The 24,368-nt window shown below is 36.8% G+C and overlaps 1 protein-coding gene across 1 annotated transcript in view; it reads left to right on the forward strand.

Annotated features, from left to right (window-relative positions):
- The window catches only part of RDX (radixin), a 94,413-nt gene that overhangs the window by 53,412 nt on the left and 16,633 nt on the right, over window positions 1-24,368 (forward strand). The window contains exons 11-14 of the mRNA XM_078432721.2: window positions 3,077-3,237; window positions 4,144-4,236; window positions 8,351-8,593; window positions 9,581-9,741. Coding sequence (XP_078288847.1) covers window positions 3,077-3,237; window positions 4,144-4,236; window positions 8,351-8,593; window positions 9,581-9,741 — 658 coding nt within the window. The remainder of the gene's footprint in view (window positions 1-3,076; window positions 3,238-4,143; window positions 4,237-8,350; window positions 8,594-9,580; window positions 9,742-24,368) is intronic.

The following is a 24,368-nucleotide window of genomic DNA, read 5'->3' on the forward strand; positions in this document are numbered from 1 at the left end:
TGACTCCTGGCTGCGAGAGAGTGTCGATCTTTTTGCTCCACTCTTCAGCCTACTACAGCTGGGTTTTTTTTTTTTTGCTTCTTTTCCTTGTTTTTCACCCCATATGTGTATCTTTTAAGAGTTGGCAAACATCTTGAGGGGAAATAACATGATTATTTATTTATTTATTTATTTCCTTATTTTTGAGAGAGACTGAGTGGGGGGAGGAGGGGAGAGGATGCCAAGCGGGACACCTACTGCCAGTACGGAGCCCAATGTGGTGCTTGAACCCACAAACTGTGAGATCATGACCTGAGCTGAAACCAAGAGCAGGACACTTAACCAGCTGAGCCACCCAGGTGCCCCAATAGCGTGCAGGTTTTAGAGCTTACTCTTCTATTCAGGCTCTTGGCCTCTCAAACCTTGGATGCCTTCGTGGCCCCAAAGTTTAAATCTGTATCTGTTAAGTCTGGTTCAGTACTACAGGCCTCAGGCTGCTGCATTCCACTCCACCTTTGTTCCACTCTACTGGGAGTATTAAATACCTATGTTTTGTTTGTTTCTTTGTTTTTTGGTTTTTTGCATACAAAATAAGCAAATACTCAAAACTATATTCTTGTTCCTTCTTTCTTACATAAAATGGAGTACACGGCATACGTCTTGGTGCACCTTGCCGTTTTCAATTAATATACTTTTATTTTTAAATTTTTTTCTCAGTATTTATTTTTAGATCAACAGAGCACAAGTGGGGGAGGGACAGAGAGAGAGAGGGAGACACAGAATCTGAAGCAGGCTCTAGGCTCTGAGTTGTCAGCACAAAGCCTGTTGCAGGGCTCGAACTCATGAAACCGTGAGATCATGACCTGAGCCAAAACTGAGAGTTGGACATTTAACCGACTGAGCCACCCAGGCGCCCCTCATCTTCTAAAACAAGCCATATTCTTTGATACCCTCTTCCCATATGCCGGACCTCAAAAATTGTAGGTTTTAGATGTTTATGAACCAGAGAGGCAAAATATTGATACTGTTTACCTTTCTGAGCTAATCCTTCTCTACAGGTATCCTAATGGGATCCACGGTTTTGGAGGCACGTCTCTTTTATAGAAATAGAAATAACCTAATTTTTTGGGTTTGTAAACTTTTCTGTAAAGGGTCAGATAGTACTACCTCAGGCTTTCCACGTCACACAGTCTCTTTTGCGACCATCAGCCCTGCTCTTGCAGAATGAAAGCATCCTGTGCTGTATGTAAACATGTGAGGGTGTTGTATACCTTAGTGAATGACGGTATGGGTTCCAGTAAAACTTTATTTATAAAAATAAGAAATTGGGTTTGTGGGCCATAGTTTTCCAATCTCTGTTCTAACTCATTTAACTGGGGAGGGAAGAAAGAAAGCATTTCAAAACCTTCCTTTCTAGGGGTGTGCCTGGGTGGCTCAGTCGGTTGTGTCTGACTCTTGAGTTTGGCTCAGGTCGTGATCCCAAGGTCATGGGATAGAGAGCCCCACATTGGGCTCCGAGCTGAGCATCAAGCCCGCTTAAGGTTCTCTCTCCCCCACTGCCCCCTGCCCTTCTTCCCTGTTCCTGCTCTTGCCCTTCCTAAAATTTATTTAAAAAAAAACAAAAACAACAACAACAACTTCTTTCTAAAAGAAAGTAGATTTGAAGCTTTCTACTTATTTTCAACATTTAAAATAATTTACACTTTTGTATAATTCTTAATAGATCACAAAACAACCATTGCCTTGTCTACCGTTCTTCAAAATCTTTATTGCAAAACACTGATAGAAAGTAATGAATATTGGGGAATATTTATTTTAAAATTTAACTTTATAACCTGCACTTAATTTTCTTTCTTCTTTCATAGTACAGAAGGAATTTTTCTGTAGTTATTTGTTTGCTTGTTTAGATGAAAAAGCCGTGAGTTTTGTGGGCTTTATTTTATATAAATATTAGTCAACTAGATGGAAAGAATGATTTTAAGAAAAGTTTGATAGGTTAGTTTGATGTCCCAGTTTTAAAAGGCAGATTCTAAAATGAATAATCCTAGAATTTAGTTGTGGTAACACCCAGTTTTGTATACATTTTATCTTTATAATAGCTGCATACAATTTTTACATTATTTTATTGAAAATTTAAACTTTGACCAGAGTTATTTTTCTTCTTGACCATCTCAAAACTTCCCAAGTCTTAACTGCGATTACCTAAATTAATTCTGACCAAGACCAAAAAAGTTAACAATGGTAAGGAGAAGTGTGTATGTAACAGTTAGCTTTCAGACCTCATGACCTAGATTTTTAGTTTTTCTTCCTTTCTAAAATACACAGAAAGGGAGACATTCTTTGTAGGACATTGCGGTCTCTTAATAGATGGATGGCATTCATTTGTCTTCTGTCACAAAATGTCCTTGTTATTAAACAAGAGTTGTTAGAATAATATTTAAAATTAGTACTTTTACACTTACAAATTTTGGATTTGTGCTGGTAGTATTTTCCTTTTTCATTCAACACATCAAATAAAAGAGAATTAACTTTATGATCTGTACACTTAAAGATTAAAATTCATGTTACTTATCTCCAAATATTATTTTGTCTCATGCCCAAAAAATGGGTATGTACCAGTTACTGAAAATTTTTAGTAATTCATATAATTCACATCAGAATTCCTATTTTAAATCAGTTATTACTGTTTTCAGTCTTAATGTTTTGGGTTTACTTATCTGATACTTAGTTTAGATAAGCAGAAAGTTATGTAAGTTTGAAAGTGTATTGTTTTATAGAGTTTTGAAACAGATGGCAAAGTATTTAGATCGAAACTTTGGAGATACTAGTTTTTTAAAAATAAAGATGTGCTTCAAGCTTTATGACATAACTTGAATTACAAAAAGTTTTCATTTCTTCAGGTTTTTTAATTGTGAGTACTAAAGAAAATTACTAGGCTTTTGCCAAGTTAAAATCAAAGTATGTATGTTCATTTCCAGATGTGCTAATTTTTAGAAACTGTACAAATTATAGATTCTTTGCCATCATTTCGGCTTCTTTTGATAATGCGAATAATTAGAATTAACCATTGTTTCGTGGGGGGTGTACAATTTGACAGAACTAGAAGAACAGACTCGAAAAGCTCTAGAACTGGACCAGGAGCGAAAACGAGCAAAGGAAGAAGCAGAAAGGCTTGAAAAGGAGCGCCGAGCTGCTGAAGAGGCCAAGTCCGCTATAGCAAAACAAGCTGCTGACCAGATGAAGAATCAGGAGCAACTGGTCAGGAACCTCAGCTCTTTCTCAGAGAAAAAGGAAAATTTAGACAGAAGCATAGAGCAAACCTTGTACAACTAAGCACATTAGAGATCTTCTGGAAAGCACACCAAAGATATAAGTAGTATCTAATAGCAAAGTTTGGAAATAAATCTAAACATTTAATTTCTGCCTTAAAACAAATAAACAAAAACTAAAAATAAGACCATAAAAGATAAATGGAGCCTGTTGCTAACAAAAGATTTCTGATTCACTTAAACTTTGCCTAAACCACTGGTGTGTTTTACTTTAGATAAATTGACAGTACGTTCTGATTCCTTCTTATAACCGTGGGCCGTACTTATTGGGGTCTTTGTGTTGGTTTGTGTAGTGGACTTAGATATATTAAGTGGGCATGACATTTAAAGGATCCTGGAATTAAATATTGGTTCAGACATTCGCTTGCTATGTGTCCTTGGGTCTTTCTGAGCCTCAGATTCTGCCCTTTGAAAACAGAAATAATGTCACCAGATAGGATTGTTGGGGAATCACATGAGATTATTTGATAGCATGCTCTTCAAACTATAAAGCATTATATAAATTTTTTCTTTGTAGGCTTTAGCAAATACTTTATTGATCAAAGTTTACAAATAGCTCTGGAGTTACACATTCTAAGTTCCTGCTACTGGAAGACGAATAACTACTTGCTTATAATGAAACCATTTTTACTTTATCTCCTTACTAGTTCATTATACTACAAATAAGATATTTATGATCTTAAATACACCTTTAAAAAAAAAAATTTTTTTTAATGAAAGACCATCAAAGAGGAACATAATACAGCCCAAGCATGTACATTAAAGCTTTGTTGACATAATATAAATTTTTGAAAATACATATTTTTAGTATTGGTAATTATATTGTGTATTTTAGGCAGCAGAACTTGCTGAATTCACTGCCAAGATTGCACTTCTAGAAGAAGCCAAGAAGAAAAAGGAAGAGGAAGCTACTGAGTGGCAGCACAAGGTGATCGTTGGTTTCTTCCCTCAGTATCATTTGTTGAATATCTACTTTGTACCCAGTAGTATGCTGAGTTTATAGAGATGAATACTGTCACGATTGAGAGGGGGAAAGATACCTGTGTGTATGAATGTGTTTGTATCGTACTAATTACTGATCTGTCGACGCAAGCTCAGTATTTGGGAGCACAGAAGAGGTGATTAATTTCTGCGGGAATGAGGCAGGCTTGGGGAAAACCCTTAGAAGCTTAAGTTGCATCGTGAACTTCAATTTTGGGGGTGGTTAGAGACTGTAGACAGAGGGGCTGAATGAGTACAGGAAGTTTGCAAGCACATGCTGGATTTGAGGGGCAACCAGTAAGCAAGCAGTGCTTTCGAGCATCGGTTCAGAAATCTTGTGAGATGTGGTTGGGACATTAGAGAGGAAATTAAGTTGTGAAGGGCTTTAATTTTAAATCAATGGCAAGATGATAGGGAGTGTCTGTAGACATTTGACTTTGAAGATCTCAAAACAGGATTATAACGTGATTAAGTATGGTGTTACAAAAATAATGTGGCCGTCAGTGTGGAAGCTGGCTTGGTCCAAGAGGTGGGATTACTTGAGAGTCAAGAGGAGCAGAGGTTGCTGAGAGACATCTTGGGGTAGACTCAAAAGGGCATGGCAACCAAATCGTGGATATAAAGTGGAATTAGAAGGATGCAGCGACGATGATACATTCTGAGGTACCTAGTATAAGTTCCTAAGTAGATGAAGCCCCTGTTGAAATAGTGCACAAGTGAAAAATCAGAGCTTACTCCGAACTTTAAATAAAGGTTAACTTTTAAATGCAACCATAATAATTTTTTTACCCAAAGGCCTTCTACAGTATGTGTGAATGTTTCCTTTCACCCTTAAATTTTCTTGGTAGCAGTTTAAATTTCACAGGGAAATTTTGATATATTGAAAATTGTGTGTATGTGTAGAACTCTGTTAACCTGTTACACTATTTTATTAGAATTTCACAGAGATACATAAACTTCTCTAAAAAAAGAAAGAAAAACAAAACAAAAAAAACAACAACAAAAAAAGAGGTGCCTCAGTGGCTCAGTCAGTGAAGTGTCTGACTTCAGCTCGGGTCATGATCTCATAGTTTGTGAGTTCGAGCTCCGCATTGGGCTGTGCGCTCCGCCAGTAAGGAGCTCACTTTGGATCCTCTGTCTCATTCACTATGCCCCTCACCCGCTTGTGCACTCTCTCGCGCGTGCACTCTGTGTGTGTGTGTGTGTGTGTTTGTGTCTTTGTCTCTCAGAAATAAACATTTAAAATAAATAAAGGAGCACCTGGGTGACTCAGTCGGTTAAGCCTCAGACTTCAGCTTAGGTCGTGATCTCAGTTTCATGAGTTTGAGCCCCAAATCGGCCTCTGTGCTGGCCGCTCAGAGCCTGCGTGGGATTCTCTCTCTCCTCTGTCTACACCTTCCCAACTCACTGTCTCTGTTTCTCTCAAAATAAATAAGCTTTAATAGTATATAAATAAAAATAAATAAAAACGTAAATAAGTGAAAATGACACCACAGAGGTAAATCCTCTGAACTATAGATACGAGGAAATGACACAAAAGAAAAATTATATTCCCACAAACCAGGATCACTCTTTTAACACCTTAGTGCAGATCTTTCCACGATCTTTTCCTGTTTGCGTGTGTGCATACATACACATTTATATGTTTAGAGTGAGGTCGTCCTGCACACACGCTTCCATTTTAGTCACTTTTCATCTCATCTGTATTAGACTGTATTCATAAAAATTTTTTAATTCAGATATAATAGACATACAACATTATATTAGTTTCAGGTGTAAACTTCATTATTTGATACTGTGTGTATGGTGAAATGAGCTAACACCCGTCGCCATACATAGTTAGAATTTTTCTTCTTGTCCTGAAAACTTTTAAGGTTTACTCTTAGCAACTTTGAAATGTACAGTATTAATAACTGTAGTCTCCATGCTGTTTGTACGTTATATCCCCATGGCTTCTTTATGTTACAGCTGGGAGTTTGTACTTTTTAATCCTCTTCTCCCATTTGCTCACTCCCCACTGTCCCCGCCACCCCCAATTTTTGGTAACCAGGAATTTGTTCTCGTTTTTTGTTGGTTTAATTTTTTCTTTTTTAGATTCCACATATAAATGAGATCATATGGTATTTGTCTTTCTCTGACTTATTTCACTTAGTGTAGTGCCGTCAAGTTCCATCCATGTTGATACAGCAAGATTTTCTTCTTTTTTGTGGCTGAATAGTACTCGTGTGTGTGTGTACACAACACTTTCCTTACCCATTCATTCATCCATTGATGGGTGTTTAGCTTGCTTCATATCCTGGCTATTGTAAATAAGGCTGCACTGAACCTGGTGGTATATATATCTTTGTGAGTTAGTGTTTTCGTTTTTGGGGTATGAATACCTACAAGTGGAATTGCTGGATCATATGGTAGTTGTATTTTTAATTTTTTGAAGAAAACCTTCTTCGAACTTGTGTACCGTTTTCCCTAATAGCTGCACCAACTTACATAGTCACTAATAGTGCACACAGTATCCCTTTTCTCCACATCCTTGACAACACTTGCTATTTCTTCCCTTTTCGATAATAGCCATTTTGAGTGGTGTGAGGTGATAGCTCGTTAGTTACGATTTGCATTTCTGTTACGATTAGTGACGTTGAGTACCGTTTCATGGACCTTGTTGGCCATCTGTATGTCTTCTCTGGAAAAAATGTCTATTCAGATCCTCTCCCCAGTTTGTAATCAGATTGTTTTATAACTACCGAGTTGTATGAATTCTTTATATATTTTGGATATAAGATTTGTCAATATTTTCTCCCGTTCAGTAGGTTGCCGTTTCATTTTTTTTGGTGGTTTCTTTTGCTGTATAGAAGCTTTTTAATTTGATGTAGTGCCACTTGTTTATTTTTTGCTTTTGCTGTCAAATCCAAAAAATCATTGCCAAGACCAGTGTCAAGGAGTTGCTCCCTGTGTTTTCTTCTGGGAGTTTGATGGTTTTAGAGCTTATTTTCAAGTTTGTGGTCATTTTGAGTAGATATTGTGTATGCTATAAGATAGTGGCCTAGTTTCATTCTTTTGCGTGTATCTCTCCAGTTTTCCCAGTACCAGTTATTGAAGGGGACTGTCCTTTCCCCACTGGATGTTCTTGGCTGCTTTGCTCCAAATTAATTGATCATATTTGTATGGGTTTATTTCTGGGTTTATATATAGAATATATTTCTATATTCACAGTTGACCCAAAATCTTGTATAGATAATTTGCCAGGCCAGTGTCCAAATTAGCACCTTGCATTACATAGGTTTGCTCTCAGTCTCTTTTAAAGTAGGACATTCCTTTGTTTGATACTGGATTATTGGAAAGACCTGCAGAGTGTCCCTTCTCCTTTGTGTGTCCTTATGGTGCCATTCATTTGTCCTTTTATCATCAATATTTCCTGTAAACTGGAAGATAGACCTGAAATCTTGAAGGATGCATCCTAAAAAGTTTTTGGCTACAGTGCCTCATAGGTGAGTCACCCAAATTAGAACATTTTTTAGAGTGAAAGGTATTCTTATTAGTAATTACACCAGGACAACAGTGTGAAGCAGGATTTTTCCAGGCACAGCAACACGGTATACCACCCAAATAATTGCTGATGTTGGATACCTCCTGTTGTGTCATCTCAGAAGACGCTTAATATCTAGTTAACCTACCATCAGTGATATTAACTGGTCACTAAACAGGCTGATTCCTCCTTTGACTGGGTTATGTGCTCCCTCTTGTGGCTAAAATGTGATCTCTTGGATGTGGCATTCTTTGGCATTAGGCTGATGCCATTTCTCATCAAATATTTGCATAACAGGTTTAGCAATATTTGATTATGCTTGCCAGAGTTAACAATTTTATTAGTTTTTGCAAAGTGATGTATTTTCATTCTGGCATTCTAGCCCCCTGGCATTCCTTTATAAAAGTAGAGTTTTCATCCGTAGGGCTTATTTTCGTTACCCTGAAAGATAGTTTCTATTAGGAAAGAGAGATAACTTGATTCTCTTCATTACCAGTTTTCAAATGAAGTTGCTGATAAATTTATTGTTAACGTTCAGGCTTTTGCAGCCCAGGAAGACTTGGAAAAGACCAAAGAAGAGCTAAAAACTGTGATGTCTGCACCCCCTCCACCTCCACCACCGCCAGTCATTCCTCCAACAGAAAATGAACACGATGAGCATGATGAGAATAATGCAGAGGCTAGCGCAGAATTATCAAACGACGGGGTGCTGAACCACAGAAGTGAGGAGGAACGTATAACGGAAACACAAAAAAATGAGCGTGTTAAAAAACAACTCCAGGTATTTCAAATTGACAGTTGTGTGTACATGTATAGTACAGTGAGCATTTTCCCCATTTAATAAAACACAAACTTACTAAAAAGGAACTTTCCAGTTTTCTTTAAGCTTTTGCCCTTAGCTGGCCTTGTGATTGGTTTGTGATTGCTTGGCCTGTAGTCACAGTGCTTGATTTCTTCCATTGTAGCAAATGTGTTAGTTTTGGGTAATTAGGCCTTAAGTGGTAAGTTATTTTTTAATTACAGCTTGACTCCACGCTAAAAGGTAGAAAGTGTTTTGATGTTATCTTTAAAAGACAGATGAATTTAGTTTTTCGCCAGTAAAGTATACATTAAAAGCCATATAATTTAATAGATTACCTGTATGACACTACATACTCTGAACTATTTGTTCAGGTTTCATAATACCAAAAGGTAGGTTTATTAAAAGCACATAATTAGATCAGAGTAGGAAATCTTAATTTGATTTGACCTTTTTTCCCGATAAGTTCTCTGATTTTTTAATTGGCGAAATCTTTAAATATTAATAAAGAAAAGAAAATGAAGTGATAATTGCAATAAATATATTAAGACTTTGGAGAAAGGTTCTCTAATGGCCTAGATTTTAGATCTTAAAATAACATCCTATACTGTCTACATTGAACCTTTTGTAAGTGATTTCAAAATCTCTATTGTATAGAGAAAGTTAAGGGATTTTAGAATAATATACAGAATCGTCGTGGTTGTTGAGTGTAGAAGTGAAAGACAGTGGGTATTTCTCCCTAACTACTATCTCTACTGTCACCAAAATAGAACAGATTTACATACTTCATATTTTTTATTTTTATTTTTTAAATTTATACACTTTAAAGAAATTATGTGACAGTGTAAATTCTAATATGCAAAAAAGTCAGATTTGTTGTATGTGTATTTTTGTCTTTAAACCTTTTTTATTAGCTTTTTAAACTTTAAGAAGAAAATAATAGTCATTGTTTTTATTTTTTAAACATAGGCGCTGAGTTCAGAATTAGCCCAGGCCAGAGATGAAACCAAGAAAACACAAAATGATGTTCTTCACGCTGAGAACGTGAAAGCAGGCCGTGATAAGTACAAGACTCTTCGTCAGATCCGACAGGGCAACACAAAGCAGCGCATCGATGAGTTTGAAGCAATGTGAGAGCTGTTATTTTGCATACATGTTCTTCATAAGCTGAACCACCAACAGAGAAAAGCAGGCCTTTGCAGATGTGATGGAATGCACCCCACCTTGCCAAAGCACTTACACCAGTTGACTGTGGTGGCTAAAAGACATGCTTGAGGGAGCCCTTCTGCGTTAAGGCAGTGTGATGTCATGCTTGATTTTCTTTTCCTTTGGGCCAGGGAATGGAGAACAGTGTTCCATCGCCTCCTTTCACATTTTCAGTTTCCATTTTTTTTTTTTTTCTGTTGAAGATTAACACTAATTATCATGTCTGACAAATGTGTATGTGTGATGTAAGCACTTTGTACATTTCAAAGGATGATGGTGACTTAATGAGTGTTTGGGTAGAGCACTCTGTTTTCTTTGGACCCTTCCATAGTTGACCTGTGTGTATTTCCACATTCTGTCTCAGATTTCCTCGGCGTGCCCTTATCATATCTTGCCATGCCGATAGCCATAATTCTGCCATCGTATAGATCATTGGCAGTGGTCAAAATGAAGGTAGGCGACAGGGTGGACAGTCTTTGATAATTGTGTAGAAGACAGCTATGAATCATGAAAAGGATTAGAATATCTAATAGTGTAGTATGCAGATGGTGGTTAATGTTTTTAAAATCCCAGTTTGCTTACATTATTGGATATTCGATATTTGCTTAATTAGTCATCTTTGACAGCTGAATGGATTGGTGTTTCATCACCTGCCATCCTTTGGTTTTCTTTGCCTACCGTTGACAAAGGTGTAGACAGCAGGTGGTAGTACCCTAGGAGAGTTTATTGATGAAACACTACCTGCAAATACTAATTGTCTCCAAAAGATTTAAAAAGTCTGTTCTTTCAAAGATTGACTTAGACAAACAGATGTTTAATTAAAAAAATATGTTTTTTGGTCATTGATTATACTCATTCAAAAATCCGTGGACCTTTCTGGAAGAGCAGCGTATGAAAACATCAGTCCCAGAGAGGGGACAGTAATACTACCTCACTACTACACCTGCGATGACTGGTCGCTCCAACACAGCGGAGTATGTAAGTGTGTTCTCCAACACGCACCAGTACTTCCAGTCATGAAGGAGTATTTCTGAGATTTCCTTTTCCTTCAGAATATCTTAGAGTGCTACTTTTTTTTAACTGCCTTGTTGTTGAGCTGAATTGTGGGACTCTGATTTATATGAAAATTGTAAGCTCTTGATGGTATACTATCTTCTTGGAGGGGTGTTCTGTGTCTGAGGAAGTGTGTGTGTGTGTGTGTGTGTGTGTGTGTGTGTGTGTGTGCGCGCGCGCGTGCGTGCGCTAGAGAGAGAGAGAGAGAGAGAGAGAGAGAGAGAGATTTTCCCTTGTAGCATATGAATGTCTGTACCTTCATTTCTTGATATAATTGTTACATAATCATTTTAGCAGATTTGGTTTCTAAATCATTGTGCTTATTTTTTTGTTCTCTAACTAAAAATACTTAAATTTGGTTTGTTAATCCTATTTTAGAAATTATAATTTTAGGTTATATTAAGTTCAATTATGTCTTAAGAAATCTTTCCAGTTTGAAAGATGTTCTAATATTCACATGTTCTAACATTTTCTTTATTGTAAAACATCTAGACTTGGAGATAAGGAAAGCCTTGTTTTCTCTGTGTGGTTCAGCTACTTTTCATGTGGTATTATGCACTCAAATTTACATTTATCTATTAAAATTGCCATTTTGTTAAGCATTTTTCATGCACAGTAGATTCAGGTTGTGTCTGAAAATATCTCTTGTGCTTTTTTTGATTTTGCTGACTTGAAAAGGATTAATCTGGGCAGACATATGAGAAGGAAAGGTTGCATTTAATATATTTTTGGACTTTGTAGGACAAGAGATAACTGGTTGATAACCTTGACGTGACTGTTGTGTGGTGGTTGTGCACATGCTTCAAAACACTGTGGAAGAGAGCGTTTCTGCTTGAGCACATTCGCGGGATAGGTGGTGAACTCGTCATGTTCCAAGGCGTGCGTGCTCGCTTTTCCAAAGTAGCAAAGCAGTTGCCATAATAGGTGAAAACTTGGATTTCCACTGGATTTTTATTAATTTTCTACATTTTGAATTGTGTGCACTATCACTGCTGCATCAGTTTGCTATCAGTGTTGAAAAATTACCAGTTATATTTGCTGTTTATAATCTATTTGTAGATTAGGATTAAAATGGATTTAATCCATTTTTAAAGCTGTGTGAATTTTTCTAAACAGGAAACAACTATTTGCAATATGAGTTTTCATAGTGATTAAGCCAGTTATGACTTTTATTATTAGCAGTTGAGAGCACATGCTCATATAGCAATGTAAAAATATATTAATGAGTATTTGGTAAATTCCAGCAGGTTTTACCATTAGCATAATTCTGTGTTGTACAATTAAGCTACAGTTACATCTATAATTTTGGATAACATTCATTGGTTAACAATAAAGTGACAAAAGCTCATGCCTTCAAGGTCCACTGTTGTTATTTAACATGGATTTTTTTGCATATTTCTCAGAATCATAATCTTTATTAGACCCACAAATCATCACATCTTAAAAATGAGAAGTGGATAGGGTAAATTTTCAAAGTCCTCACAGATTTATCTTTCCCCTAAATTGTACCTCTTTTGGTATGGAAGTAATAGTGATTGTTAATTCTGTGAAAAATCATTAAATCGACTCTCTTGATAACAAAATCATTTAGGATTTTTAATTATTGCTTTAATTGTATATTGATAATTTCTGTTTCCTAACGAAGATACAGTTTCATTGCCATTGATCTTGCTATAAAAATGCTAATGTTCTTTAAAGAACTATATATATTCTAAGTGCATTTATTTAAATATGTATTTTTATTTTAAAGCGACATTACAGAGCAGTTACCATAAATCTAGAAAGTTACTGTCTCTTAAAAGCTTACTAGTTTTTAACATAAAGATTATTCATCTTAAGTAAGTCATGTATTCCAAAAGGAAAAGCAAGATGACTTCTCAGTTTATAGTAATACTTAGCTGTCACCTTATTTTTGTCTTACCAGTAGGTAGTGATTTCTTTATTCTGATCCGGTCAGAAAAGAGAATTTTATAAGATTCCTTTATATCTAATTAGGGTTTTTCTTTAAGAACTAGAATTCCCACTTACCGAGTTGTCTTAGGCTCTTTTGGAACCCTCACTCCTGATTATCATTGGACAACAATTTCAGTATTAGTGTTAGGGTTGAAAATGCCCACTACTTCCTGGCTGAAGTTCGATTACCTTGTTGATTAGTGATATTTTTAGAACTGAAGCTAAAAACTTTTTAGATCCCAAAGCATCCCATTATGTGTATGCATGAGGAAAACAGTTTTTAAATTTTAACATGTTAATCTCTAAAGCTTAAAACTTTAAGTAGAAAGAATTAGTGCCTTTATCGTTAATTTACTGAGCTAGTGGTAAACCAAAGTTTAGATATCCTTAATTAAGGGTAAGGGAAATCGTTCAAATATGGAGCTATATTGGTAGGCCTATTCCATACTCTTAGCATTTTCTTATTCTGTACTTCATTTTGTAATTAGAAGATAATCTCTCAGTTGCTCTTGCGGTTTATCGTGTAAAAGGACAGCATTCTAGTACATTTCAAAAGTTCAGTGGATTCTGCAGATGTTTAGATAACTTTATGAAATGTCAAGGCAATCCTCACATTCTATGCTGACTGGTGGCGAGGAAGCCTTGGTTCACAATAGTGTTTCACATATCAGAGCTTATCACATTCCCATCCTTGACTTTTCCAATTAAGTAATCTAAAGTTCCATTTTTTTTCCTAGTGGGCCTACTTCTTAATAGGTCCATCTTTCAAGATTTTAAGAGCTGCCATTTTCCTTCTGGAAAAATCATGACTCCTTGCTTTGTTGCCTCAGTATTGTGACTTCCCTGAAACACCGATATGAAGTTATCTGATTTCTGGTTACATATACTGCTTTAGGAGTTCAAGTATCTCTCATTCACTACGGAATTTTAAGGTTAAAAGATAATTGCCCAGTGGCACATCTTTTGAATTCGGGTTTACGCCTGGCTCTGGAGTTTTCTAGCTTACTAAATGGTTCCAGACTCTTTCTTTACAGAGCTTCATGGAGCCACTACATTTAAAAAAATTTTTTTTAATGTTTGTATCTATTTTTTGAAGGAGAGAGAGAGAGAGCATGAGCAGGGCAGGAGCAGAGAGAGAGGGAGACCCAGAATTCGAAGCAGGCCCCAGGCTCTGAGCTGTCTGCACAGAGCCTGATGCGGGGCTCGAACTCACGAGCCGTGAGATCATGACCTGAGCCGAAGTCGGACACCTAGCCGACTGAGCCGCCCAGGTGCCCCAAAGCCACTATATTTTTATATGCTGTATTGTAGGATACAGAAGCAAGATGAGAATGACTGTGCCTTTCATTTTGGCCTGTCTTAAAATGTGGAACTTCAGATACTAATGTATCTTAGCCCTTAGGTCATTCGCATTAATCTGTTAAAATACTAGATTTCTTTTAAGATGGCAGCTCCACTTGGTTGATTGCTGTGACTTGTATGCCCAGATTCCTCCCGGCTTCCATCACATCAGTGGCTTCCATCCTTGTAATTGTTATTTTTGTTACTTTGTTCCAATTGTTCACTTTCATTTCATGATCATTTAAAAAATTAAGATTCCTTTTATATTTATGCATGTCATTTAGTTTGTTCCTAAAAGTTGCGATGGTTTCTGTTAATGTCACAAAACCTAAATAGCCAATGTCCATCATCCTGGTAATACGGCTTCAGCGTCTCACAGGTTTGCGTGATGATCCTTGGAAACATTCCTGTTGATGAAACATGGGTTATATGAAATTCTTCTTTTGCTGTGTTTGTAGCGTATACTGTGATATCCCTTTTAATTTTTTGCAACTTAAAATGTCATAACTTACGTGTCAGACCTAGAAATGCATGAATGTTTTAGACTTAGAAGACACTACCTCCTCCCTCCCTTTCCTTTGGTTTGTACTGAAAAGTCTGTGTAATTCAAGTCCAGCATTAGACTCCTACATGCCCTCATGCCATTTAGGTAATTGTTTACTTTGAAATTTTAGCTATTTTGGATAAAAGATACAGTTGTATGATGAAAGAAACTACAATGTACAGAAAATCAATAGAAGAAAAGTAGTGAATAAGGCCAAGAATAAGAGCACATGGTGTAGTTTCTCAAGTTTGCTTGTTCTCTGGTAAATTACTTAATTTTTATTGCATACATCAAATTTTAAACACTGTATTTAAAGATAGCCTTAAACAAGTGCCTCATTGTGAAAGTTTTCTAACTTTATAGTAAGATTCATTTTAGACCCTACTGACAAACCGGTCACCTAGAGTCATTAGTAATCTCTGTATTAAACAAAGTTTCATGGAGTTAGCTTTCACGTGAATCTTTTTTTTTTAATTGTTAAAATACGTATAAAATTTTAACCATTTTCAAATGTACAGTTGAGTGACGTTAAGTAAATTCATGTTGTACAGTTGTCCCCACTATTCATCTCCAGAACTTTTTCATCATCCCAAACAACTTGTGCCCTTACAACGCTGATGCCCCATTCTTCTGCCTTCCTGCTCCCTGGTTACCCCCATCCTACCTTTTGTCTCTCTGAATTTGACTACTTCAGGTGACTCTGAACATTTGTCCTTTTTTATTATCTCTTATTTCGCGTAGCATGATGTTTTCAAGGCTCATCTGTATTATCATATATATCAGAATTTCACTCTTTTTAGATGTTGGATAATATTCCATTGTTTATATATGCCACATTTTTTTTAATCCATCAGTCAATGGATATTTGGATTATTTCCACATTTTGACTTGTGAACAGGCTGCTGTGTTCGTTAGTATACAAATATCCGTTCAAGTCCCTCTTTTCAGTTCTTTGGGGTACATATCCAGAAGTAGAATTGCTGAATCATGTGATAATTTTTTGAGGACTCATTGTACTATCTTGTGGAGCAGTTGCACCATTTTACATTCCTACCAGCCGTGCCTAAGGGCCCCAGCTTCTTCATATCCTCACCAGCAATTGTTATTTTGGGGTGTTTTGGGTTTTTTTTGAATGGCCGTTCCAATGGGTGAAGTGGTTATCTCATTGTGGTTTTGATTTGCATTTCCCTATGATGCATTTCTCTCTGATACTGAGCGTGTTTTCCATATGCTTATTCACCACATGTATATCTTCTTTGCAGAAGTGTATATTCATGTTTTGTCCACTTTTAAATTGAGTTGTTTACTTTTTGTTCTTGAGTTGTAGGAGTTCTTTATTCTGGATATGAATCCCTTATCAGATACCTGAGTTGTAAATAATCCCTTGCAAACAAAAGTTGCAAATATTCTCTCCCATCCTTTGGGTTGTCTTTTCATGCTATGGATAGTATCCTTTGTGGCACAAAAGCTTTTTAATGTTAATGAAGACCATTTGCTTTTTCTTTCGTTTCCCGCGCCTTTAGTTTTGATGTTTTTTAAAGAGAAAAATTTTTTTGGTGAGGTGTTGCTGTAAAGAGGCAGGGCAGAAGAATTATTATGTACACTGATGAGGGTCTAGAAAGAGTAGGTTATCCTGACTGGAATAGAAAATGTGATTCATTGTGCGTCGGCTACAGGATAGTAAAGCTAGGGTGGCTGGGCCAGGAATTTATGGAGCCCTGAATCCTCTGCTGAGGTAGTTTAGTTTGATTTGAAGACATTGGGTGCTTCGGGGGAAAGCAGTTACTAAGGGAACAATAACTAAACTTTGCTCCAACAGAGAATTCATGCTGCTGTGTCAGGTGTCCTAGGAAGTACAGAGGATAAAGAAAGCTAAGTAGAAGAACTTCACAGACAGTAATTAGCCTGAAGAAAGGCTGTGGTCATGGTAAAGAATTCTATTACTATCTGCTGAGAATTTAAAGGAAACACCTAGGTGTAATTTGCTTTCCTATTTGCTATGTGTAGTTGATATTTTTTCTTCTGCTTATTTTCCAAATGACCTCTTTGGGGACAGTTAGGACCTCTGTTTGTTTTTCTTTTATCTGTGACCTTTTGGAGAGAGGTTCTTCATCGGCACAAAAAGAGAACCAGAAATGAAAGACATTCAAGAACAAATGGATTGGATTCTGAGTTCTAATTCCAGGTCTTAGACTCTCTTGGCCTCTGGTTTTTATAAGCCCTTTCAGAGTTCTGAATCTGATGGTCTGTTTCAGAGTGTTTCTCTGCAATCTGGTTTAGACACTTAGATTCCAGATGCATTGTCTTCCCTCGAGTGTAATGCCTGACCCAGGGTTAACATCCATGTACTTTGAAACACTAATATTTGTTCATAGTTGAAAACTATTAATGCAGAATGTGCTTATAACCGTTGTGTCAATGTCGTTTCTATCCCTGGTTGGTCCTAATAATGTAAGTGATTGTGAGAAACTTACAGGGTTTTATTTTTTTGTAGTAGGTTTTAAGGGGTTAGAAAAATGGTTCTTTCATATTATGAAGGGGTTCTATTATTTACCCAGACACAACTCCGTGAAGATGATCTCAGAGTATACACATGCAGCTATTCATTTGCTGTGACAGCTTCAAACAACTTACTTGGGAGATTTCTGTCAGTTTTTCCAAGTTGAGGTTTAATTATGCTTCATCAGTGTAGCTTTTGCCAAACGTATGACTTGATTCATCTCTTTATGCTCAGATGATATGTTAGGGGTTTCTTCCTTCTTGTTTTTCTTGTTTTGTCCAATTTTTAGGCCATAAAAGTTTTTGAATGTAGATAAATACAATTTCTTGGTAATTGAAGTTGCAAGTGGGTGGGTCGTTTTCCTAACTTTAAAATCTAATAGCTTACCATTGGTATGTAGGTTAAATGTAGAATTTGCACCTTCTTAATTTGTATGTTTTAAAAGTACTTACAAAAGACATAAAACCTTTTAATGTATGCAAAAGGAAATCGTGATTGATTCAGTGGTCTGTTTACTTTTTAAATAATATTTGCAAATGTGGTACCAAATAGTGTAAACCCTAGAATTAGAACCCAGAACCTAATCATCTGTATGCTTTATATATAGTTTAATATGCTGAGCCATATTACATTCCAGGATATGCTGATGCTTTAAGGATGTTTATAATGAATTCGGGGGACATAGGCTGTATCAAAGACTCTGCATCAAAATGTATAGAAAATGTATTCACTGGAAAAGTAGTTTTCCATCTTTAGGGGAGATTATCGGCATTCACGTTTTTGGGGTGTTCTCAAGCATTTTGAAGACTGGAAGCAAGTATATCTTCTAAGTTACTGGTCTGATGTCTACAGGTAAGAAAATGTTCTCTACCACCTTTATTTGTGAGCCATGATGCTTCAGTTCTTAGACATTAGGAATTTACAAGGTCTTCAGTTCAAGGGTGTCATGAAAGACATGCTGAATGGGAGACGAGGAGGCGTGGCTTTTTCCACAAAGTGGTAAGACTAATACCACAGACAGACAGACCTACACATTCCCACCCAGGGGTTTGCAGAGGAGTTGCTGTTTGCTGTTTGTGCAGAGCACTGTTAGACTTCAGGGCACGGATGATAACCCTTTGACTCTGTTGTGGAAATTGTAGTTAGGTCACGGAGTTGAGACATAGACCCAAATTAAGATGTATAAAGTAAAGTAAATACCAGAAGAAAAAGTGTGATAAAATGTGCAGGAGTTAGTTAGGATCTAAGTTAGAGGTCACCTAATTAGCTAATTAGGTGCTAATTAGCAAACAAGCATGGCATGGATTTGAGTGATCTGGTCGGGAAGTGTTCTTGTCTTTTGTACAATGACAGCAGCCAGGGAGCATTGAAAGTTAGCAATTCATCACTAGGCAGGCTGGCTAATATTTTATGTTCGTTAGCTTACTTCTCTGCCACTGAGGAGTTGGCATATTCCTTAAAGTCAAATGTAAATGGGTCTGATTTTCTTAAAGTTTATTGAGCATAAGCAACCTTATTAATAATGGTTTATATTAGAATAGCCAGTATTGATACATAATTTAACATTAAAGTTTTCATATAGCTGTTAACTACTGTATTTAACTTGCATTAAACCTAGTATATTTTTAACTTATAAATTAAATTTTATTTTCAGTTTGTGTCATCTATCAAAAGTCAGTTCCTTCTTTACAAGTTATGCTAAACTGAACGTTAAGTAAAATCACTCATTCTTAACTCTGCTGTTTATATGAAAAAATACTTGCTCATGTAGTGAAGAAATACTTGAGCTTTATGGAGACTAGGAGAGTACAGTGAGGTGATTTGGTCTTTTTCAGCCATTTAGCAGAAGTGTTTTGGCTTATATGAAAAAAAAAAACAAAAAAACAACCCTCAAATACTGAATCACAAATGTCATCAAGAATAAATGAGAATAAAAAATAGGTATATAAATGAAAGCTTAAATAAGAGATCAGAAGTATCTCTAAAGGATAGGAGTGAAATAAATTTATAGTGGTATGATCAAAGCCCATCATACACAATATTTGAAAAAAAATTTTTTTTAATGTTTATTTCTGAGAGACAGAGCATGAGCAGGGAAGGGGCAGAGACAGAGCACAGAATTCGAAGCAGGCTCCAGGCTCTGAGCTGTCAGCACAAAGCCTGATGCAGGGCTTGAACTCATGAGCCGTGAGATCACGACCTGAGCTGAAGTCAGATGCTTAACCGACTGAGCCCCCCAGGCGCCCCATCATACACAATATTTAAAATCACTCCAATTAAAATAAATATACAGTATAATCAGAGTAGGAAATTTTCAAACTATAGTAAACAAATACAGCAAGGAATATGTTGGACACTATTCTAGTAATAAAGCACTCGAAAAAGATTTATGGTGAGGAATTCAATTAAAGCCTAAAGCAAAAAAAAAATTGGTATAGAATTTTTTTTTAAATTTATATCTAAGTAAGCATATAGTAGAGCAATGATTTCAGGAGTAGAATCCAGTGATTCATCCCCTACATATAACACCCCGTGCTCATCCCAACAAGTGTTCCCCTCAATATCCCTTGCCAATTTAGCCCATCCCTCCACCCACAACCCCTCCAGCAACCCTCAGTTTGTATGTATGTGTGTGTATGTGTATATATATACATATACACACACACACTTGATATACACAAAAGTGATATACACTTTTGAAAAGTGTCATATCTCTGTGTGTGTGTGTGTGTGTATATCTATATCTATATCTATATATATATATCTTTTGTCCCCTCCCTGTTTTTATATTATTTTTGCTTCCTTTCCCTTCTGTTCATCTGTTTTGTATCTTAAATTCCACATATGAGTGAAGCCATATGATATTTGTCTAATTTCGCTTAGGATAATACACTCTCGTTCCGTTTACAAAGTTGTAAATGACAAGATTTCATTCTTTTTGATAGCTGAGTAATACTCCATTGTGTGTGTGTGTGTGTGTGTGTGTGTGTGTGTACATACACACACACACACACACACACACACATCTTTACCCATTCATCAGTCAATACATTTGGGCTCTTTCTATACTTTGGCTACTGTCAGTAGTGCTGCTATAAACATGGGGGTGCATGTGCCCCTTGGAAAGAGCACTCCTGTATCCTTTGAATAAATTAGGTACTAGTGCAATTGCTGGATGGTAGGGTAGTTCTATTTTTTTGAGGAACCTCCATGCTGATTTCCACAGTAGCTGCACCAGTTTGCATTCCCACCAGCAGTGCAAAAGTGTTCCTCTTTCTCTGCATCCTCGCCAACATCTGTTGTTGCCTGAGTTGTTCATGTTAGCCATACTGACAGGTGTGAGGTGGTATCTCATTGTGGTTTTGATTTGTATTTCCCTGATGATGAGTGATGTGGAGCATTTTTTCATGTGTCTGTTACCATCTGGATGTCTTCTTTTGAAAAGTGTCTATTTTTGTCTTTTGCCCATTTCTTCATTTGTTTTTTGGGTGTGGAGTTTGATAAGTTCTTTATAGATTTGTGCTACTAGCCCTTTATCTCATATGTCATTTGCAAATATCTTCTCCCATTCCATCAGTTGCCTTTTAGTTTTGCTGATTGTTTCCTTCACCATGAAGAAGCTTTTTATCTTGGTGAAGTCCCATAGTTCATTTTTGCTTTTGTTTCCCTTGCCTCTGGAGATGTGTTGAGTAAGAAGTTGCTGTGGCCAAGGTCAAAGAGGTTTTTGCCTGCTTTCTCCTCTAGGATTTTCATGGCTTCCTGTATGATGTGTAAGTCTTTTATCCACTTTGAGTTTATTTTTGTGTATGGTGTAAGAAAGTGGTCCAGGTTCATTCTTCTGCATGTCACTGTTCAGTTTTCCCAGCACCACTTGCTGAAGAGACTGTCTTTATTCCATTGAATATTCCTTCCTGGTTTGTCAAAGATTAGTTGGTCATACGTGTGCGGATCCATTTGTGGGTTCTCTATTCTGTTCCATTGATCTGAGTGTCTGTTCTTGTGCCAGTACCATACTGTCTTGATGATTGCAGCTTTGTAATACGGCTTGAAGTCCGGGATTGTCCTGCCTCCTGCTTTGGTTTTCTTTTTCAAGATTGCTGTGGCTATTCAGGGTCTTTTCTCGTTCCATACAAATTTTAGGATTGTTTATTCTAGCTCTGTGAAGAATGCTGGTGTTATTTTGATAAGTATTGCACGGAATATGTAGGTTGTTTGGGGTAATATCAACATTTTAACAATATTCTTCTAATCCATTAGCATGGAATATTATTCCCTTTTTTGTGTGTGTCTTCAATTTCTTTCATAAGCTTTCCATAGTTTTCGGTGTATAGGTTTTTCACCCCTTCAGTTGGGTTTATTCCTAGGTATTTTATGGTTTTTGGTACAATTATAAATGGGATAAATTCCTCGATTTCCCTTTCTGCTGCTGCTTTATTGGTGTGGAGAAATGCAACCAATTTCTGTGCATTGATTTCATATCCTGTGACTTTGCTGAATTCATCAATCAGTTCTAGCAGTTTGTTGGTGGAATCTTTTGGGTTTTTGATAGAGTATCGTGTCATCTGCGCAGAGTGAAAGTTTGACTATGTCCTTGCTGATTTGGATGCCTTTTATTTCTTTGTGTTGTCTGATTGCTGAGGCTAGGACTCCCAGTACTATGTTGAATAACAGTGGTGAGAGTGGACATCCCTGTCATGAAGCTTAGCATTGTTTAGTACAAAACTTTTTTTTAGCTTAAGTAAATTTTAGGAGATATATTACCTCAAGCATTACAGGTAGCATTTCCTTGTGAAACACTGATTAATTGTGGGGTTTTTTTGTTTTTTTTTTTTTTTGAGTTTATATGGTAATAGCTTGTGTCATAGCAAAGCATCAGAAAACGGGTTAAGGATTTTTTGGTTATTTTTCTTTGGAGATTCCTTTTTAAGCATTAAAATGATCAAGTTATTGCCAAATTCCCTCCTTTGTAATTAAAAAATAACTTTTCATCTATGCTTAAAGAAAATTGTTTTTATTTATTTTTATTTATGTATTTTTTTAAGTTTATTTATTTTTGACAGAGAGAGTTAGGGAAGGGCAGAGAGAGGGGAGAGAGAGAATCCCAAGTAGGCTCTACACTGTCAGCGCAGAGCCCGACACGGGGCTCAAACTCAAGAATCACGAGATCATGACTTAAGCTGATATCAAGAGTCAGACACTTAACTGATTGAGTCACCCAGGTGCCCCAGAAAATTGTTTTTTAAAAATCTAGAAGACTAGGTATTGCAAATTTTTTTAAGGAAAAGTGTGCTTTTCTTTGGCTTCAAATAGTACCAGATGATGTGCTGAAGTTGTGAAATTCTGAAAGTACTTGTAGGCTCTACTTGGCTACTCTGTGGCTAAAGCCTCATTAAAAAAAATAACTCCGTTAAATCATCAAAATTCTAAAAGATAAGTGGTACATGAAACATGAAACAAAAGTCAATAGATACGATAGAATAACACTAAAAAATACAAGCCTTCTTTCCCTGTCCTCTGGTCTTCCACCTACCCCCAGAGGTGGCTGTGCACCTGTGCCTCCTGCTGGAGACCACCTGTGCATGTACCCACATGCGTATATTATGGGCTTTCTGTTGTCCGTACACATGGTTTTGCACTTCTTTCACTGAACGTCGTATTTTGGAAATCCTCACACAGCAGTACAAAAATACCATTGCATTTAATTTATGGATGTTCCTTAACTTCTGATGAATTTTTATGTCTTTACCAATCCTTTGCTGTTACAAACAATACGCCATAGTCTTGTAGAAACACTGCTTGTGTGTGTTTGGTTTTTTTTTTTTTAAGAGGAGAGGGAAACCACAAGAGGCTTTTTTTTTTCTTTTTGAGAGAGAGAGAGAGATCAAACAAGTGGGGGAGGGACAGAGAGAGAGTGGGACAGAGAGGATCCGAAGCGGGCTTTGCACTGACAGCAAACAGCCTGATGCAGGGCTCGAGTTCACAGACCGGGAGGTCATGACCTGAGCCGAAGTTGGATGCTCGGCTGACTGAGTCCCCCAGGTGCCACCTTGCTTGTTTTTTTCTAAGAAATTGTGTTACAGTCTAGGGGATGAGGTAAGTTTACATATGATTTTTTTTATATTTTAGATATTCCAAAAATACAGGAAATTTTTTACTTAAATGTTGTGTGTTTTTTACATTTAACAAATTTAAATAGTAACATATGCTTATGGAAGCACCTTTAATAGAAAAACAGACACGTCTCCATCAATTGGATTTCTGCATATCAAGTTTACTTAAAAGGTGAAGTAATGATAATGTCACTTTTGAGGGCCCAAGTGACAAAGATCTGTCAGTAATTAAAACTTACCTGACTTCTTCAAATTCTGTAATCAGAAAATGTTACTATAAAAGAATCAGTAGGGTGGGGTTTCCTAAATGTACGTTGGTAGTCTTTTGGTTCTTAATTTCTTTTGGTTGCCACCATTTCTTCAGTGGTTCAAATTTTCGTTTGCCTTCTTGTGTTAAAACAGCAACAGTTGGTTGAGTGCCCAACTCTGGATTTCAGCTTAGGTTATGATCCCAGGGTTGGAGGTCGAGCCCCATGTCAGGCTCCATGCTGAGCATGCAGCCTGCTTAAGATTCTCTCTCCCTTCTTCTCCCCTCTCCCCTGCTCATGCTCTCTCTACACAATAAAAAAAAAAAATTAAAAAAAATTAAAAACAGGAAATGACAAGCTCAGGTCATTGTGAAACACTTAATAATAAGTGCTTTATTTACCACATCACCCAACAAAAATAGCAAAAATATTACGAAGAAATTTGATTCTGCAAGGGTTTTTGTTTTTGCTTTTGTTTTTAATTTTAAGGGGGTAGATCAACTTAGTGTTTTTCGAACATCTTTGAAGCTACAATGTAAGTGTAGTCTTTTATTTATTTATTTATTTATTTTTAACGTTTATTTTATTTTTGAGACAGAGAGAGACAGAGCATGAACGGGGGAGGGTCAGAGAGAGAGGGAGACGCAATCTGAAACAGGCTCCAGGCTCTGAGCTGTCAGCACAGAGCCCGACGCGGGGCTCGAACTCACGGACCGTGAGATCATGACCTGAGCCGAAGTCGGCCGCTTAACCGACTGAGCCACCCAGGCGCCCCAAGTGTAGTCTTTTCTTATTTCAGTGC

Source organism: Panthera onca, chromosome D1 (assembly GCF_046562875.1).
Source record: "Panthera onca isolate mPanOnc1 chromosome D1, mPanOnc1 haplotype 2, whole genome shotgun sequence".
Lineage (NCBI taxonomy): Eukaryota > Metazoa > Chordata > Mammalia > Carnivora > Felidae > Panthera > Panthera onca.